The sequence below is a fragment of the Pocillopora verrucosa genome, chromosome 14 (assembly GCF_036669915.1).
Source record: "Pocillopora verrucosa isolate sample1 chromosome 14, ASM3666991v2, whole genome shotgun sequence".
NCBI classification, from domain to species: Eukaryota; Metazoa; Cnidaria; class Anthozoa; order Scleractinia; family Pocilloporidae; genus Pocillopora; species Pocillopora verrucosa.
The window spans coordinates 5,716,753-5,737,438 of record NC_089325.1 but is presented as its reverse complement, the minus strand read 5'-3'; the positions used below and the strand labels follow the sequence as shown (position 1 = coordinate 5,737,438).

At 38.2% G+C, this 20,686-nt stretch overlaps 3 protein-coding genes across 3 annotated transcripts; 1 reads left to right on the top strand and 2 right to left on the bottom strand.

Annotated features, from left to right (window-relative positions):
* Positions 1-33: 33 nt before the first annotated feature.
* LOC131778288 (calcium uptake protein 3, mitochondrial) lies at positions 34-20,681 on the top strand. Its single transcript, XM_059094699.2, has 13 exons — positions 34-409; positions 1,048-1,079; positions 1,920-1,998; positions 2,164-2,211; positions 2,629-2,711; positions 2,950-2,991; positions 3,124-3,236; positions 3,360-3,399; positions 3,950-4,087; positions 4,687-4,795; positions 15,156-15,245; positions 15,940-16,007; positions 20,430-20,681. The coding sequence occupies exons 1-13, from the start codon at positions 142-144 to the stop codon at positions 20,496-20,498; spliced, it is 1,179 nt and encodes a 392-aa protein (XP_058950682.2). The 5' UTR covers positions 34-141; the 3' UTR covers positions 20,499-20,681.
* On the bottom strand, positions 5,696-7,284 carry LOC131778290 (melatonin receptor type 1B-B-like). Its single transcript, XM_059094700.2, has one exon. The coding sequence runs from the start codon at positions 7,125-7,127 to the stop codon at positions 6,093-6,095; it is 1,035 nt and encodes a 344-aa protein (XP_058950683.2). The 5' UTR covers positions 7,128-7,284; the 3' UTR covers positions 5,696-6,092.
* On the bottom strand, positions 11,539-14,034 carry LOC131778291 (melatonin receptor type 1B-B-like). The gene is made up of 2 exons (XM_059094701.2): positions 13,840-14,034; positions 11,539-12,828 (listed from the first exon to the last, which is right to left on the bottom strand). The coding sequence occupies exon 2, from the start codon at positions 12,634-12,636 to the stop codon at positions 11,629-11,631; it is 1,008 nt and encodes a 335-aa protein (XP_058950684.2). The 5' UTR covers positions 12,637-12,828; positions 13,840-14,034; the 3' UTR covers positions 11,539-11,628.
* Positions 20,682-20,686: the final 5 nt, after the last annotated feature.

Genomic DNA, 20,686 nt, shown 5'->3' with positions numbered 1-20,686 from the left:
CCTAGTCTTTTCTCTGCAAAATATTGGGAGTCTTCGAAGTTGTGAACTTTGCTGTTTACCTCGTACGATTCGTTTGACATATGGAAGTGAAGCTCTGTTCTCAATAACCTACTTATCAGCTCATAATCCTTCTACTGAGCGATGTTTTCTTCACTAGGGGGTAAAACGTCCTTGTTTCGCGTCACGCTCGTTGGAATTGGGGGAGTTGGTTGCTGCCTGTTGTGGAGAGCGAAGAATGGACATTCATCTGTCAACGTAGTTGCGGCAAAGTCTCCTGATAATGGTCCAGGGCCGACACAAACTCGGCGAAAGACAAAATTTGATCAGTTTGCTTCCATTGAAGTGGACGGGCGGTATTTCATGACTCCAGCTGATTTCCTGGAATCTGTCATGAACAAAGATTCACTAGGTAATGATCACGACTGTACTCAGACACACACCCACTAATGCACATTTATTTGACTTAACCCCTTTCATATACTTCAACCCCTGTCACCATCTTCATCTGGAAAGGTCAATGAACATAAACCTTGGTTGTTTCTTTCAACCATTCCTACCTCAGCCTGTTGGAAATTGCTTGATAGGACTATCCAGCACAATCAACAATCAATTGCTGTTGAACAGATAAACATCAACAAAGTTACTTAAAAGTGGGGGATCGAGTCATTCCCCTTTCAAACCACTGGTTCTTGGACCAAAAGTTTGCCACAAAGTGTTAAGAAAGTTTTCAAAATTTGTGTTAACCTCACCAAAATCTATGAGTGAGAAAGATCAGCTGAGCAGGTGATCCAGAGGAACATGATTTGAGGCTGATTTAAGTGGAGAGTTTTGTTACGTAATGTGAAATTTGCTATCATCAGGGGGCAATTTTGAAGTTGAAACATCAAAGGGATGAAGAGGCCTTCAGTTAACAATGTTTTTATCACTTGAAATAGTAAATTAGAGGTTTCTGAGAAATGGCTTTTGTAAATTACTTTGAATCATCCTACTGAAACTGTTTTAAAAGAAATAAACAAACTTGTGTTTTTCTTTTATAAACATGTACAGGATGGAGTAAGAAAAGGCCATTAACAAAGGACGTAAGTTTGAAGCCAACATTGTTTTGATTATTTATTTTTTAATCGCATTGCTGCGCTACTTATAAATGTAAGTGCAGGGCAGTATTGTAATTAATATTTAAATATTTATGACACAAGGCAGGAAAACTGGATTGCATATGTGAAGTGGAGGCGTCACAAACTTTGTACTCTACACTACTCATTTATACTCTTGGGTGAATCATGACATTGTTAGAATGAAATGTCTTGCCTTGGCTAGTAAGGACACAATGTACTAACCCTGGGCTTGAACTTGGGCCTTTCATTATCTCCCACCAATCTGATTGCTGGGTCAAGGGGTCTCCTTTGTGAAATATGTTTTATCATATGACTTGTATGTCCAGTGTGCATAATGAAAGCTGATCTGTATAGGAACAGATGGGTCCAAGCCAGTCTGTGTTTTTGAAGTGCGCAAATTCAAATTCTGGATTTCAACTTGAAATAATTTGGAAGCAAATTTCTGGTCCTGACCAGAAGACATTCAAAGTTTTCAAAGAAAAAGTTTTTTTTACCACCACCTTTCCATCTAAAGGAAATATGTGTTATAATGTTAACCATTTAGGTTCAAACATGATTTCAAAATTTAAGACTTAGTGGTTGTATGTACATATCAACTGGGTTCGATTGGGAGGATGGAAATATTTAGTTCTTGTTCATTGTGCATAGCCCTCACTCTGTGGAGTTTGGAATTCCTGACCTTAAGCCAAATAAATTTTTTGTTCAGCCCTCCTACTCAGTCAATAAATAAATAGTACTGGTAAACAATGGCAGCATATACCTTCTTCTTGTGACTCATAAGTTACTTCTTTTATTTACTTTTAGGTTCTTTCTCAGATGGTCTACAATACACCCTCAATATCAAAGGGATCTAGGAATTTTTTTCGCAAGCTGCAAGACAATGGTAATTTCAATTATATGTTATTAACAATTAATTTCTTACTTGCTTATTTTGTGTAACAGATATTGTCCTCAAATTGTTGTTTTTGATTTATGCATGAAAATATTTTTTAATTGTAATCTATGTAATTCGAGATAACTATTTTTTTTTTATATTTTTGCTTACCAGGAGTCATCACCTTCTCCGAATACTTGTTCCTTCTTACCATTTTAACAAGTATGTTATTACAATTTTTTTCCTATAAGTACATTAAATTGGGACTTTGATGTTGTTGGTTTTGTTACAGTTATGTAATTTATATAGTGGTACATTTATACCAGTCATGTATATACAAAAAGGTGGCACACAAGGTGCAGCAAAGTGTGTCACTGATGTTCTAATACCAGATTTCAACATCTTTTGTGATCTATCACTGTACAGACCCAGTCAGCAACATGGTCTCTATTTGTTTTAAATGATAAAAATGCCGTCTTTGGTAATATCATCATACTTCTTTCCTTCATTTTGTGAGAAGCTGAATTATTCATACTTTCTGATTGGTTCTTACTAATGATGGATTTGTACAAATAATGTGATTTATAGATCTATTAAAAAGAATTGGAGTAAATTTTTCTTATAAATTTATTTTTCCAGAATCTCAAAAAGGATTGGAAATCGCTTTCAAAATGTTGGATAAAGATGGCAATGGCCGGCTTTGTAAGGAGGAATATTTTGTGGTGGGTTAATTCAGATAACACAAGTTTACATAAAGCACACGGACATGTTATGACACTGTTTACTATTGTGCTTCACTTTTAACTAACTGAACACCTCAAACTTGGTTAAAGGCTACTGGTTAATGTGTGATGTGATTACTTAATGTATAAACAAGATTCCTGTTTTGCTTTAGCGAGTGACTGATGATTGATTTACCAATCGATCCATTCTTTCCTCTGTTTCCTTATGTTTTATCAGCTTGAAGAGATGGTCAATAAAAAGTCTTCTGCAAAATCAATGGTAAGGAATAAAAACTTTGATTTTAATAAAAAAAAAAGTTGAAATTTAGAAGATGTAAAATTAAGTGAAAAAGTGAATTATTAAATAATCTTTTTTGCCTTTTTATATAAAGTTTTTTTTATTCATGTTCAGGCAATACGAGAAAATGAAAAGGAGAATCACGGCTGCCTCGAGAAGACCACACTAACCATGCATCTGTTTGGCTCCAGGGGAACTGGCCAACTTACTTTAAGTCAGTTCTCCAAGTAAGTTACTCAATGTTTGCCTAAGAGAAGTCATAAATCTACAGACACATGCTTTACAGGTTAAGATATATTACTAAAGAAAAGGGCAAACTAATTCGTGACTTTTATTATTCTTTTTAATAGATTTATGCAAGATGTTCAACTAGAGGTCCTTGAAATGGAAATATCCTTTAGTAATAAATGCACTTAATATAACATCTGTGAAAACAGATGTATTTTCACGATTTTTGGTAACAAAATCTACGAGAACATTTCAAATTCCAGTTCAAAAAAAGTCAACACAACAAAATAAAAATAAATGTGAGATGGATTCTCACAGTTTACGATACCTAAACGAGAATAAGGATGACAAAATAAGGTGGAGATCTTTCATGAGTATAACTCTCGTGTCCTGTGTGGAGGTAAATTTTCATTTAGGGTAGTGAGGGTGTTAAATTTGGATTTCAGTCGTGGATCAAACTTTGGTGATTTGAACATTGTGGCTACCCCACCAAGACCTGCATCTCAGACCATTGCTACAATGCGCCTGTTCATAGCTGGGTTCTCTTAAATGGGTTCCTTTCTGAAAAGTAAGGATCAGCAGTGTCGTGAATGTCCTGTTTAGCGCAAGAAAAAAAAAATTAGCTCGCTCGTCGAAAGACCAATGATGTGTAGAGAAGGTGTATTTCCAAGGTATAAACCGTTAGTAAAATGAATTCCTTAACTGTGTCCACTTTATGGAATATTCAAGGGGTATGCCAACCATACCAGAAGACAGTTTTGCTCGTTTGCTGCTGAGAAATACTTCGTTGGAGGAAGAGGAAATCCAGAAGTACTTAGACAGACTTGGAAAGAGACTGACTCAACGAAAGGTAGGATCTTTTAAATTTGTTACTTCTGTCATTAACTGTTAGTGGTATCGTAATCAGTTCAATTGCTTCTATTAAAACCCGGTGTCTTTGAAGTAGCATACGTCCTGCAACACACTCGTCGCATAACACACATGTTGTGTGACGAACCCGTGTGGCAGCTGCGCATAGCAGGTTTCATAGTCGTAGGACTTTTGGCACGATTGACATGACTCCGTATGATGGAGTCATGTTCTCTGGCGCCGTAACGTTACTCCCTTTCCCCTTCCACCCCTTCTTTCTCTCTCTTCAAGAGGATGCCATTTCTCCAGAGGGGAAGCATCATTTCGTAACGGGAGAATGATTTCCATGTCAGCCCTTGTTTTGTTTTTACGATTGATCAGAAAGCTCTTAGTCAGTTTTATGCAGACCTGATTGCTGCGTTGAATGCCTCTTCACATCATGTGAAGAGGCATTTAATTAAAAACTCATATGAGCCATATGAGGATCTTATTTTCTACGACTTGATTAAGAATTCCTCAGTCTTAAAGGCTCTCTCATTTCCCTGACTGGAAAAAAATATCGTGGAAATTATTCAACTGTCGACAACTTGTTTCTTGAAGGGAATTACTCTTGAGCAGTTCCTGAGGTTTGGAATGTTTCTCAACAACCTGGAAGATTTCTCATTGGCCATGAGAATTTACTCTATCGCTGGACAGGCCGTCACACAAGGTACGGCAACGAACATCAGTCCTCTGTGTTTTATATCTTGTTTTGAGTTTATTTCGATTTGTGGAGGTGCCCACCGGGAAAACTCTTTCCCCCTTTTACAAGTCCAAACTTACTTACAGGAAATACTTGGTGAACATGGTAGTTGAAAGTCACTCAGGTTTTTTTTTTCCATGATCATTGTCATTATTGTCTTAACCTCTTACTCTCAACATCTGATCACTATAATTCGCCCGTCTAGATGGTTGGGGGAGGGGGAAGGGGGTGTGGAGGGCAGGTTCTTGTGGGGGAATGGAGGGGGGGTTAGTCTTCGCCATCAGATTATAAAGGGGAGACTATAATAAACTGGCTGTCAACGAGGAGGGAATCATTCGATTATTACAAAGCCTTATAGGGAGGGGGGAGAATCGGGTAAATTTTATCGTGACAACTAACCCCCCCCCCACTCACCCCTCCCCTAGGCGATAAATAATGACCGAACCCCTGGCGATAACTATTTACGGATGAAAAGTTATCTAATTGAAGTTGAAAGAGGCAGGTGTTTTTCCGTTTAAAAATTTACATTATGAGTGTTAATGTGTTAAGTGAAATAATATTCGACATCCATCAGATTACATTGTTACCTCTTAACAAAAGACCTATGCAAGTTTGATGTTTGCGTGTAACTTGTATTCAACTAAGTGCTCTAAATTGATAATTAGATTGATACATTTCGGCACGAAACGGTTTTTGCGATCCATGTATTGAGTCGTTATTCCTTTTGCATGCCCTATCGGTCGCCTGTAACTTCTGGGATACGCGTCACTGGATTTAATCTAAGTAGGAAAATCGTCAAACGGAATAAAGTTGGAAGGTCTGTCGGTGACTCTTTCCAGACGTCTTTGTTTCCTTTACAATTTACACGCAGGAAAAAAAAACTAAGCGAGCTAACTCTGAGATTCTTTCAAAAGTTGTGGTTGTCAGTGAAAGAGCTGCAAAACATTTTTTTGTTGCACGCAACACTGAGCCACAATTATTATTTTTTTGCCGGACTCCCGCCGTTTTGGCGGAACGGCATTAATCAGCCGGTGCCACGAGCCTGATGTAGGCTAAGGATGGGAAAAATGTGTCTTAAAAAATGAAAAGAAAAAAAGGATAGATTTTTGAGTTATGTTGCGTCTTCTTCGTTGGCCTTTTTCGGTCAGTCTATGCTCAAGGTGTTATCCATGACCTCTTTTACGACGGAATTAATGGAAAACTGCTATTAAAAGTCGACCGATAATTGACGCGACTAAGTTTGCAAACAAATATATTTAAGGGTCTATGTTAGTTTTTCGTGACAAGTTTGACCTTGATCTAAATTACTGGTTTGAAGAGTAAAAGAGAGACCGAGTGGAGTTACTCCGTTCTTTGTTCGCCAGAAACATAGAACTCGCAAGAATTCTGCTCTAAAAGCTCTATTCATGACGCCATATATTATGGGATTGATGGAACAACTGCCAAAGCCGAGATATATGTATAAAATGAACACCTGCCGTGGGATAGCGAGCTTATGTGCCGAGAAAGAATCAACCATGTCAATAATAGCTATAGGTCCCCAACAGAGGATAAAGCCCAGCACAGCCGCGAAAAGAGCTTTCGTGATCTTTACTTCTTCGACGTTAAAGGGAAGAGTCGTCCCTTGTCTTTTACAGCTCATTTCGTGGTTGTGTTCTTTGATGGTTCTAAAAATCTTGTAGTAAGCGAACATGATGATTGCAATAGGAATCCCGATATAAACAGCATCCAAATACGCCATGTAAGCCATGTCGAGGTACGGCGTATCGAAGTCCATAAAACAAATCACTTTACCGTAGTGCACGATAAATGTGGCCCACTGAGCCATCGATGAAAGCCCTGCACCAAAAGCTGCGAAAAGTGTCATGGCAACCACGGAAATACGCGTTGATTTTACTTTAAAACGCTGACGATAAAGGTTAGGTTTCACCACGCGAAAATATCGGTTCAAAGCCGTTGCAGTCATAAGCAGCAAAGAGTATAACGCACAGAAAAAACAAAAAAATCCTTGGAAATGACAAACAGCACTGCTGAATGGCCACTCTCCTGTCATAAGAAGAACCACGGACATTGGCATACATAGGACTGCCATGAGAGTATCAGATATGGCCAGAGTGACGACGTAGATGTTTGGTATGGTGCGAAGTCGTTGGTTACGGTACACAGCCCAGCAGACTAGCATGTTACCTATGAAGGCCAGAATATTGATAAATATCATAAGAGCACTTTCGAAGACAACCAAACCAAGTGATCTTTGCTGCAGCTCTTGAAAAAGAAGCGCTTGTCCCTCCGTAGCCATCTGTTCAAGAAAATTGTAACACTCTAGCAGTTGTGTAGCATGATTTGTTGGAAGCGTCGTGCTAGCGATGATTTACATCGTGACGACTGGTTAATTAGACACCTGTTCCTTTTGAATCGAGAGGAATTCCTTGTAGTTAAGGATTGTTAGAGTTGTTGCTGAGGGATAAACCGTTAAGACCACAGCGTTTGATGTGTGGCTACTCTTGGATAGAAAGTTAGCATTGTTTATCTGCGAAGAGGCAGGTGTGAGTTTGTTCCAGTAACTTCCTTTGTCAGGCTAATGGAGCAAATTAATGAATTAGTATTTAACTCTAGTTTTTTGCATCCTTTACTAGAGACTTTTTATAATCGTGGAACAAATTATTTGACAGTAAAGTAAAGTAAAATATAATTAGATTTATGTCTTCAAAGTTTAAACGTCTTAAAGTAGCCATAAATTTCGCGGGAGGTTGTTTATCGAACAGGTTAAAAACTTTCTACCCGAACAACAGCAGCTGCCGTACGTATAATTTCAATATTTTTATTTTCATTTTTCAATCTACAAATCATGGTGAATACAGAAATACAACAGAATTCAACAAGAAGACATCAACTCAACTTTATAAGCTTAATTAATCATATTGTTGTTTAGTCAAGTACATGCATACAAACCACAAGTATATTTAGAACACTTGAAGGATAATCCATTATGGGAAGATCAACAAGGAGGGCAATTGTCCGGATAAACATTAAACGAAGAATAACAGTTATGGTTAATCATTCATAACAACAGTTAAATCCTCCGAGCCTGGAAGAGTCTCTTTCCTTTTGTTTAATTTTATGCTTTTGATAAGTTAGTTGCTATCGTAGGTGATCATTCTTTAGCCTGCAGAGTATACATATTTTGTTTTGCGTTTTTCAGTCGAACAGAGGCCTGCACGAGGCGAGCGTGAAGTGTGAGTCACGTGTGAAGGGAGGAGCGCATATTTTTGTGCTCCTTCCCTAGCGCGTGCGCATGACTCGCGCTAATAACCTCACCAAACTTGCGAATAACTTGCGTATAACCTTACTGGTCGTAAATTGTCTTCACATGCTAATGATGCATGCGGCCCTGGACGTCGTCAATTGGAGAAAAATTCGGTAATATTGGCGGATCCCGCAAAACTACAACGCGTGGTTCACAAACAGCTATTGACGCTTGAATTAACATTTAAATTGAAGGAAAGGACTGGGAGATAACTGTCTACACTACTCAGTCTAGCGAGGGTATTATTGAAAAATTACATTTCAGTCAAATTTGATGTCAGCAACCCCGCCCTCAAAAAAACAACAACAACAACAACACCAATAGCCATTAGAAATGCGGTTAAGTAATTATTAATCCACACAAATGTAGGTAACGGCTACTGACAACAATTACAAAAAACATGTACGTTAATGCAGAGGCATATTTTTTTCGTGGCACGCTGTAAGACTAAAAATTAAATGGTTATAGCCGATAAACTCCCTCGAAAGGTTTCTAACAATGTGCCGAAAACTGCTAAAAAGGTACCAGGAAATTTTCAGTGTCAAGCAAGCTTGATTTACTGGACAAAACCGGCTTTGTTTTGATCATAAAAGCGAATAACTAGTGTTTCTACTGGGAAAAAAAGTGATTTTAGAGTTACTACGGCTTGAAGCACCGAGACTATTGAAAATGTAGATGATATTTTGTAATTTAGTTACACCCGTAAATTATTTGTAACAATTCTACATCTTAGATTTGGCTCTCTGCTAAACTTGGTCTTATTTTAAGCAAACTGATCACAATTTGTGGCGTGCGTGGTGAAAACTGTGAAACACGAAAAGTTGAATACGTATATTTTCGAAGATTAGGTATACACAAGGTTTTACCGCATTTCCTTGAGCTAAATAGATAGGGGTAAATGGAAAGGGAAGAGAAACAAACAGAAAGCAAAAATTCATTAAGCCATTCGGGCAATATAAAGTGATTATAAATCAATCGATCGAACAAAAACATCAAATTCTCCTCCGGGTATAACCCGTATGGGCATTTCATTTCTTTGATGTTCCCGTGGGTGGTGCGTAAGAACTTGACATCAGTGGTTGATATCAGGGCCGTAGTGCTGGTGGGTGATTAGCACTAAGCGCCTAGATTGCTTGTTTTTACTACCTTACTTGGAGAAGTGATCGAAGCTTTAGAGGATTTTAAGAGAAAATCGCGTCCTTAAAAATAAAAGGGCGGAGGTAAAGGCATTGAGGAAGCTTTTTCGCGCGTAAATGGAATATTTGTCAGGAGTAGAAACAATTGACCGGAAAATGGAGTCTGAAAGATATATTCAAAGTGTACATTTTCAACTTTCCGAGAGGAAAGAGGTAGAAAATTTCGAGACATGAATGGATCCAAGTGTTGAAATGCGTGGGGGCTTAAAATTTATGATTCAGTTATTCTGAATCAGTTTGTGTGGTATATTAGGATTGTTAGGGGGGTCTTTTTTTGTCGGCTCTAAGATGATGTCTCACTAGAATCTTCATTATGTTCCCGCATACACGATTTCCTGTGCCAAACAAATTAACAAATGATTACAATTAGTGTAAATTAAATGTTCTCATTGTTTTTAATGGTAATGAATGTTTGGCGATATGAGAGTGTTCGGTGATTTTTTTGTAATCTTTTTCGGTATTTATTTGGAGTATGGAAGATCTTTTCTTACAAAATTCGTCATTGAATAGACTCTTATTTAATTTCGTTTAAGGATTACCAAACAAACGAAGTACATGTAAAGAGAAACGTTTAGGCCACAAGAGAGTACTTCGGACGAAAAGTGTCATCTATTTCTCCTTGAAGCAGGAGAGACTGTTTCCTGCTTCAAGGCAACGGATACGGGTTACAATTGCCAGAAGTTAAACTGACATTTCAATGTAAAGAAGTAACTTTCATTTTCCGTCGTGTCTCAATAAACGCGTTTTAGAAGTGCGCGAAAATAATCTCGCTTTGTCATTTACAAGATCATTTCATTCGAATCGCCATCTTCTCGAGCACTTTACTTTCATTGACAGTGTTTTTTCTAAGTATGCAACATCTATTAGCACAATTTTGTTGCCGATGTTTGCTTGAATTCAAAAGAATCCCCTTTGCAAAGCTATCCTTAATAATTGTCTTTAAAATTTTATACGCATGATGCTTAAGTGTTAATGAAAGCGGGTATGGCAACCGCTCAAGGTGAAAACACACGACTTTTCGAGTGAAAGTGATTCTCGTTATTTCAGTGTTCGGTGTGACTCCCAAAGAAGATCATTACCAGAATTTCCTATCGCTCGTATTAAAATAACACATAAGCACGCAAAACAGATTAATAAGGTATCAGGAAGTAAAACGGCCCTAATCCATATTTATCTTCTTTATGTGTACATCGAACTAAAGAAAATGTATAATGTCAAAGTTGTCAAGACGCTTCCAGGACAAATGGTGCGTGAAGGTTTAAAACGACTGTGTTTGGCTATTTAGTGTAAATGGCTGTTACAGAAGGAAACATATGTGCACGTCTCTTAATTTTTTGCGCCTCAGACTTTTACCTCTATTCCGACAGAAGTAACTGTATTTCTCGAAACCGTTTTGTTGTCGTTAAATGTTACAGCCTGTGATTGGTTTAAAAATATGTAACTGACGCCTCTTCTTTGAAATGGGTTTTAGTTCTCTAGCTCATAAATGTTCCAATCGTTCTCAAAGAATAACTGATCACGCTCTCCTTTGACGCTGTCCCAACAATGCTTGTTTTTCATTTATTCACCCAGTTGGATATCTTCAGGCTATTACATTGCTTGAAGGCACCAGAGGAAAACTTATTTCATAATATGATAGTGTACGAGGTTTCGAAATACTTGCGATGCAATGAAAGTCCAGTTCGTGCGCTTCTCGTTTCACTAGTTATCGTTTTCCACGTCTAAATTTTCATGGAAATTATTTAATTTTGTCCCGGCATCTAGCCACTAAAAGAAAAATAAAGGAAACTCTTTCGTCCAGAGTAATTTGCTTCTCCTAAGGGCATTGTACTATGCGAATAGATTAAGTATCTTACTCAAAATATATTATAATGAATTGACCTTTCGTCCAGTAGAGACCGTGTTTTACGTGTTTGCGTCAAATAAAGTTCAGGATATTGTATTTTCAAAATAAACATTTGCCTAACAAATTGATTCGTTGATACGCCTACAATTCAAATCTATCAAGTGCGCGGCATGAAATCTAGAAGCGAACCTTTTTCACAAAATAAGTAACAAGAGTTCGGTATTCTTGAACGAAAATATGGATTTATGAAATTATATAAAAGCAATTCAAATAAATATACGTCGTTTATTAACTCCTTTTGTGTGTTTTATTAGAAGTATGAATTTTGTTTACACAAACGGCTTTCATTCACGCTGTTAGAATTACTTTTTTCCATTTCCGTAAAGATTATTTTAAAGGTCGCTGGAAAATCTCGATTTTCCCGGCTCGGCGTGCCACATGTGCTTTCTCTTCACTGTGAAAAAGACAGGGCAGCAACAGTGAAGGTCCCATCAAGTTGAACCACTTCATTCTTTCTTTTCCAGAAAGTTAAAACCCGTAGGAATTCTGCTCGAAACGCTCTATTCATGACTCCGTATATTACAGGATTAATGGAACAACTGCCAAAACCGAGATATATATATAACATGAAAACCTGCCGTGGGATAGCGAGTTTATGCGCTGAGAAAGAATCAACCATGTCAATAATAGCTATAGGTCCCCAACAGAGGATAAAGCCCAGCACAGCTGCGAAAAGTGCCTTTGTTATTTTTACTTCTTCCACATTCAGTCGAAGAGTCGCCCCTTTTCTTGTATTGTTCATCTCCTGATTATGTTGTTTGATGGTTGTAAAAATCTTGTAATATGCGAAGGTGATGATTCCAATGGGAACAGAGATGTAGATAACATCCAAATACGCCATGTATGCCATGTCCAGGTACGGTGTATCGAAGTCCATAAAACAGATAACTTTACCGTAGTGCACGATAAATGTGGCCCACTGAGCCATCGATGAAAGCCCTGCACCAAAAGCTGCGAAAAGTGTTATGGCAACCACAGAGATACATGTTGATTTTACTTTAAAACGCTGGCGATAAAGATTGGGTTTCACCACGCGAAAATATCGGTTCACAGCCGTTGCAGTCATAAGCAGCAAAGAGTATAACGCACAGAAAAAACAAAAAAATCCTTGGAAATGACAAACAGCACTGCTCAATGGCCACTCTCCTGTTATAAGAAGAACCGCGGACATTGGCATACAGAGTACTGCCATGAGAGCATCAGATATGGCCAGAGTAACGACATAGATGTTTGGTATGGTGCGAAGTCGTTGGTTACGGTACACAGCCCAGCAGACTAGCATGTTACCTATGAAGGCCAGAATATTGATAAACATCATAAGAGCACTTTCGAAGACAACCAAACCAAGTGATCTTTGCTGAAGTTCTTGGGAAAGAATTGTTTGCCCCTCACTCGCCATTGTTAAAAAAGCCAAGAAAATTTGTCTCAGTCGACGATTTTGTCGTGGAAGCCTCCTGAATCTTTCAGCACCAAAAGCCACTCCTGTCCATGGATGTAAGCCGCATTCGATTTACAATCGGTTGATGTAATTTGCTTTCTCGCTGAGATCTGTGGGTGTATAGCCAATCCTTTAAACGATGCGTTATCTGCCCTTGTTAGGAAATGAAAAAAAGGCTCATTTAAAACCCAGGTAACGTAATATTGTCTTTATCATACTGGGCACAATTTTGCATGATTTTGCATGAATTTTTTTGGTGTGAGCAGGTGCACATTTATCGGAAAAAGAAACGTAATTCAGTTGTTGATTAACAAAAAGGTAATCACTTTTAGAACAAGTGGTGACACTTTTATGGAAACTGATAACAATTGAGTATATATTGCAGTTAAATTTCAAAGACCGCCCAAGGTTTTTTTTTTTTTTAGGTAAGCAAACGGTTTATCATTGGGGCTTATTTTTCAAATGAACCCGACGAAGTTCGTGTGATTCAAATTAGCATTTTGTTTGCTCAAAAAAATACTCGGTAAGCTTGGAGTGGTTTCATGGAAACAATTCTTGTGTGTATGAAAAGAAATGTCACCATTAATCTGACTCAGGCTTAAGATTAGCAAACAGGAAAGTGATTATACCGGAAGAACGATTTGTATGATTTGTATATACTGAAAACTTAACGCCTGGAGGATACTGTATTAGTATTTTTCAACGAAACCAGTTTGAAATTTAAGAAAAGCAAAAATTTCAGGAATTTTTTTTTAATAAAAAAACAGGGACACTTATTACAATATATTGAAACATAATACCTCGAATAATTAAACACCAATTTAGTGCATGTAAATCAATTCTGATAACTTTGACGTAAGGGAGAAAAATTTCGTTGTATGAGTCAAATTTTAGTAAAACGAGTTTGGGTCTTTTTTTCGTTTTGTTTTCTCTTTTTTCGTGATATTTTTCAATTTTCAAGTCTTTTGCCTTTTTGAAATTCATTAGACAGAGCTGCAAATTGTTATTGGTGTCATTCCGGGACAAAAATTTTCAAACGAATCTTACATAATGCAATGACAAAGCTTGAATTTGTTTTCAAACTCTTTCGGTACACGAGGCGGTTTCGAAATTGCCAGTCCAAGCAACTTATAGGATATAGGATGAGTGGTCGACAGTACTTACCATTCTTTGCAGAGAATTGATCTATCTCAATGGTTTTATTTCTCTCAGGCGGGACGAAGGTTATCTTGAGCACTTTCTTTAAACATACCCTATCACTTGTGTAAATAATTTTTGTCGAAATCAAAGCATAATTAATCTTTCTCTTTACAGTAAATGCACGGCCCAGGTATCAAAAAACTCGTCTAGTATCCGATCATGTTTGTGTGTACTTTCGACGTATTTCACTACAGAGATAACGCTGTTGAAGACTCCGGTCAGTGGCAGTTCGGCTCCTGTGCACGTTTTTCACCTACAAGGCGTAAACATAGATTTGATCTGACGTTAAAGAAAGTAATCTGCAGCCTAATTAATTTCATGTAACATCGACAGCTGTCATAAATTCAAAATTAAAATTTGGACAATTTGTCAGTATCCATTATATATTTTCAACACAGCCTAAGAGATACTTTTTTTTTTCCAAGATGAGACTCCCATAGTATTTGAGTTGAGTTCAAGAAAGAGAGGAAAACCGGCACAATTTCTTAATTAACTTTATTCGGTCGGTTTGACGGGTTTCTTCAATATGTATCCTCATTTCCTTACACATTTCGAGATTTGGATTTGGATTTTTTTTTTACCTCAAAAGCAAAAATAAACTTCACACATCATTTCATGATACACGTAATTATAATTAACGCAGAAAAGCTCATTACAGCTTAGATATACTGCTAACAATGAACAATGACGGTCGTTAGAGAGAATTTCAAACTGCCTGCACAATAATTTGCCTCCATTTTGCAATTAATCGCGTAAAACGTATGTAATCAGTGATCAGATGAAGGTGAGAACAGCTCAGGCTTTGTGTTAAATTTTAGTTAGCTCCTAGTAATGCTCAATTTTGATTTACTTTTATTTTTGTTGTGCTTGTTTGTTTGCTTTTTCGGTTTTGATTGACAAATGTTACGCGTGGTTTAAGTTGTAAAAGCGTTTAGCCCAAAAATGAGGGTGTTTATCGCTGATCTCTTTGACACTAATGAGCTATTTATGTTTCAACACTCCTCCATTCCATTAGCCGGCAGAGCAGGCGTGATTTTGGTGAGCGAGTGCGTAGATTTTTCTCGGTGAAAATTTTTAGCGGCCACATCGGATATTTACAGTAGCGGAGGGCTGGGGAGAGAAAGAAATTTGTACCAAGGGAGTGAGCGACAGTCAAAAGTATGAAGAGAGGAGAGGGACGGGGCATCAGAACCATTGCTGTTTGGGCTTAATTTGTTGGCAATTGAATAAGAATTTCATGTTGAACGTATTTTACTTATGGTTACTCCTTCACTCCACAGAGGAATTCCAGAGAGCTGTCCGTATCTCAACAGGGCAGACATTGGACCCGTATGTAGTTCACACGGTATTTCAACTATTCGATAAAGACGGTGAGATTTTCATTTTTGTACTTCGTGCAGGGGAGACTCGCTTTACGACCTTCCACCCGCCTCGTATTACGAACACTTCGTGTATTACGACCTTCTTGTGCTCTCCGTGGGAATTAAAAATCAAACCCTTTCTTGACTGAGGTGCTTCATTACCACGACCAGCGCTTTTGATATATACGAACAACTCTCCACTCTTTCATGCTCAGCACACTTACCGCTTGCATTCATAACCCGTTCTTTACACACCTTCTTAGTTTGAACCAAGTGTCAGATGGCCAAGGGTCATGTTAAAACTTACGCTCCTAAGATCTAATTCGTAATTTTCCTTACACACATTTCCCTCTTTGCCTGTCGCAGTTTCCGTCGTTGTCATCTTTTGCTGTATAGTGGATTAATAGTGTAAATGAAAGTTATTTGTAAATCACATCAGCAAATTAAAGAAATAACTTAATATTTCCAGCCCAGTGTATTTCCTTGCCGAAGAACACAACACACGAGGCTTGCAATTCGGATGTTAAGATCCATGATAGTGCGAAGGTGGTAACTCTCAGCCCATGAGTTCCTTTGCGAGGATAACAAGGTGTTTTTGGGAGAAATTCAAGTTTGCCTCCACCTCCAGAACTACTCGTACTGGTACAAGCAGCGGTTCTTTTTGAATTAGCAAGTAATGTAACGTCTCTTCGTTATTCTTCAGGTGATGGTAAACTAAGTTATAGCGAGTTCATAGAGTTGATGAAGGATCGCCTCAAGCGTGGATTCATGGTAAGTGTTTTAGTTTTGGAACACAACTTTAACATCTTAAGGTCCACGTTTACGTGGCTCGTAGCGTTGTATGACGCGCGTTTTCTCCGCGCACGAGATGACATGAGACGATTCTGGGAGAGATTTACCGGGAGTCTGGCACTGATAATCAGTGCTAAACGCCTTGCTGACTTCTCGCGGGCTCGCTTAGCTCGAGGCCTTCAACTTTCCCGCATTTGAAGAAACGCTCGAGCTGAAGCGCTAATGACGAGGTTCTCCTCGCAGAATAACGTTAACTTCGGTAGAGAAATGTCAAGAGATATTATTTCTAGATAATAAGATAATCTTAGGGTTATCTTGCCGCTGAAGCTTGAAGCCGCTAAGAAGTGCGCGATCATTTATACAACCGGCCATGTTTGCAGGATAAACGTGTCTCTCCAACCTTTTTTTCGCTAACGTGCGTTGTCCCTCCAACTTTAAATTTCGGACGTAAGGTGGATACTTTTGTGTGAATGAATACATCTTGCCTGAATAATCCTAAGACGCTTATTCGTTTAAAAAATTAATTTTCCCATCACGGTACGTAATACTTCTTTTGCTAACATTACACCTCATATAAACGTAGCCTCGACACAAAATGAACTAGATCTTACTTTTATGAGGTAAGCCGCCACCAGAGGGCTACCCTTCTTTCAAGTGAATAGGGCTTCGTAATTTCATACGGATTTATTTACAACAATTCCAAGAAAAGAAAGTAAATGTACAACTGTCAACTATGATGACCTAGTGTAACAATTTTAATGTTGCATGATGACCGCTTTCGAGGGTCATTCGTATAGGTGACCTGTATCTACGTATTCCATACTGATTATTGTGTTTTATTTTAGTAAGTGTGACCTACATGCACCTTCAGAGAGAACTTGTGAATGATTCATTGACATGTTGCAATATGCGTACTGATTCATGCAAACAGATAAAGTTTTACTTTAGGAAAAGATAATCTTCGAATTCGGGAGATAGTGGACGCCCCCCTTCCACCCAAAAAAAAACCTTTAAGAAGCATTGGCGGGGGTACTAGTGCAAATAATGCACTGTTTAGTAGTGAAGGAGTCTGTTCATCTGATCCGGACGTTGCATGTAACTTCAAATCCCAAACAGGTCAAGCTTCTCTTAATTCTGTGAGTTAATTCCAGAAAGAATGGTCAATTCATAGGGCGTTTTGGTCCATTGCATAGCTTAAAACTTGTTGGGACTGGTCTGTAGAGTTGATAAAGGCTTCAAATCAACCGAACATTGATTTCTTTGAAATCAATAATTCATTCGTTTATTTGTACATGTGACGTAGGTAAGACATAACATACAAAGTAAGGTTTAAGAATGAAACTAGGGAAGAAATTGTATATATCATGTATGTACCGCTATTATTCAAGGCTAACAAATATGAATATTCACTAAATACTTAAAAAAGCTGCTCTTCCAATCGTCTTTCTGATCTTAATCAAAATCTTTCTCCTAACTTCCGGTTTTAAAGAATTCCATTCTTTAGCAGTTTATTCGTGTAAAAAAATTCCTTTTGAGATAAAGAAGACCCCTAGGCATATCAAGAATGAGTCCATTCTATTCGAAAAAATAAAGTTACCTGTACTCTTAGCCAATGCATTTTGATGTTTTGCAAGGCAGATTCTCCCGAAAAATGTCTTCGCCAGGTTTTCCAGGTTTATCCGAGCGCAATCTTTTTTAATTCACCTCTGATTAAGTCCCTCTTCGCCCCAGCTTTACCTCTCTGTCTCTGTGATCTGTTTGAGTTTTCGCTTCAGGCGTTAAGGCGTGGATACTATACTTTGGTGATCCCAATTAACTCCTAAGATTTGATGTATTTGACAGTTCTCCCTTTCGGCTGCTCTACTTAACAATTGGTTCATACGTTAGCGTGCGTTCATCGAGATATGAAGCACGCGGGAAGTTTGGAGAGCACGAAAGATGCGTAAGAGTTGCTCTCGGCGTAGCCGAGAGCAACTCTAGCTTCTTGTTGTCTTATTCTTGAAGAGAATTGGGAGTTGCATCAAGATAACACCGTCTGTCAGATGAGTTTATCTATTCCTATCATCTTCTTGTTGTAGAATGTACTGAAGTCGTTAGATGAAGTTACATTTTGGTCATATATGGGCGTGAAAGGGTTAATCACGTGCCAATAGTAGCGGCCTTGTAATTGTTTTCAAATGAGAGCTCATTTTTACAGCTTCTATTTTTTTCTTTTCGTTATTTCTTTCTACCTCTCCCTTTTTCTTTACTTTTTGCTTGACCCGTTCCATTTCTTATCAGTTTTTATCAAGCACGGGCAGGTATTCTGGCAGATATATTTTCTGTAATAACAAAGCTTAGTGTTGTTGTTTTTGGCCGTTGAAAGTGATGCTAATCCCTCTGTAACCTACAAAGTAGCGAAAAATCAGCTCATGGTTGCCTCTTCATAAGAGCATGGGAAGACCTGTAAGACGAAATGACCGGCGCCGGGTGAATATTTCCCCAGATGAGCGAGAGGATCCAGGGTTGAATTTGAAGCATTTATGCGGGTCCTCAACTGATGAATGTGATGAACCTTTTTTGTCAATAGGCACGGTGACGAGGAACTGGCCATAACATGTTGATACTTGTCCGTTTGGTGCCTCCGTGGCTCTTTAAGTAATTCCAGTTGTGGAAACAAAGCTTACCCAGGGAAAAGGAGGCTTTATTTAATCTGATTCTTCCGTTATCAAAGTGATGCAATGACCTTTTTCTAGAGATTTTAAAGAAAGTCTAGCTTTAGTCCAAATACCAGCACGTTCGTGATTCAAACTTTCCTATCGAAAATACAGAATTGGCTGAAGCTTAATCATTGAGTAAAGAGATGTCGGTGTTTTCAAACCCAATTTTGGACTCTGCCGTAACTTAGTGTCTGTGCATCGTAAAATTAAGCCTGAGTATTGTTCTTCATTTGCAATGCGGGAAAATTTTCCTCATTCCCAACCATTCTGGTTCCTTCTTCCCTTTTTGAGTTATTTTTCCTCTTTACGGTTTTTCACTGCACTAGCAGATGATTTCACGTATTTTGAGCCGTCCTTTTGGGGTTTTCTCCGTGACTCTGTTCAATGTGTCGTGATATTGTGGTTTGAGTGAGACTTGAAACTCAGGAGGGTGTCTTAAAATTATAATATTTCCCTCTTATTGTCGACAGAAGGGAATCCTTCCGCGAACGTGGTTCTCAACAACAAGGGACTTTGCCTAGAGTGTTTTGATTGTCATGTTTATCCGGAAGTGTCAAAAAAAAAACACTCGGAAAAACTTGAGTCGATTTATTTTTTCTGTTCACAGGAAGCACAGTGTGTCAGCACAGCAGTTTTTAAGCGTTTTACAAATGTTCACACGTAGATACAACTTCCGTGGTGCTGTTCAAATAACAACACTTATGTTCCTTGTTTGTGAAAATGTCAACGGGTAGCGAACACACGGGTCTAATTATAAGCGTGACGGGAAGTCATCAACTTGCGTGACAAGTTTAGTTTCAGTACCAAATGCGTTTAGTCACACTTGAGCTATAACGCCGGTTGATAGTATTGGTGTGAGTTATTCATCGTATTTGACAGGTCTCTTCAGGCTCAGTGGTTTAAGTGTGAGCTCTTGTCGTGTTAGTAAATCTCTTCAGTACTGTATCTTTTTCGTAGCCCTCTTGGCATTTTGTCGGAAGTTTTTCAAGTGTCTTTATTGCCATTCTTCGGACCGTTCTCGGTCCTTGATTGTAGAGTGAATTGTGCAGTGGTAACTACTCAACTTTTAAATCACATTTTTCTCAGTAAAATCTCTGTTGCCGTCGGAATTGGGACCTACTTCGAAGTTTCTGTACCTTTTTAAACTCGTTTAGGTCAAGTGTAATCTCTGTGAAGTGTTAATCTATGTTGAAACTATTTAATACCTTTTTTTTTCTTCTTATTGTCTTTTTTTTCCAATTTCGCTCCGAAATGATAAGTACTTATTTTTAATTTTATTGACACTCGAGTATGTGGTATGTGAGGTGTTTATTTTCTGATGTGTTCCTTCGTCGGAATGCTTTGTGCCGCCACTGATGTCGTGGAGTTTTGTATATAAACACAATTGTATCCTTGCAGTGAATTTATGCAGCGTAATGTAATAAAAACTTATGTATCCATCAGGTATCAAATCGTCTTCGTTTAGGTCAAATGTCGAAACTAAATACATTAATCTTGTAATGTATCTATTTCAATGACTGATGGCGACGCCTTATTAGCAGTGAGATGAACATAAAGTGTCACAGTCATTTCCTGTCTACAGATCGCCTTGTGTGGCATGGGATTGATTGAAGTATGGTACTAATTTGTGACTTATGACTTAAAGAAGAGGTGCGACCGGTTATTCAAAGTGGCATCTTAGTGAAATCTCTTATATAAACAGGTCCCGGCGTCAGAGAAGACAGGCTGGCAGGGATTCAAGCAGTGTATCAAGAGAGAGATGTCCTTGTAGCAAGGTCGGGGACTAGCTGTTATTTATTAAAATTTTCCTGGTTTGGCGTGAACTGTCAAACAAACATAGTGTTTGCAACGCTCTAGATAATGAAAACTGAATTTCCTGCATACGAATGGAGGAAATCAAACTAACGTGCATGTAAAATGAATTTCAAGTGAAGTAAAAGATTTCAAAGATTTCCTTTT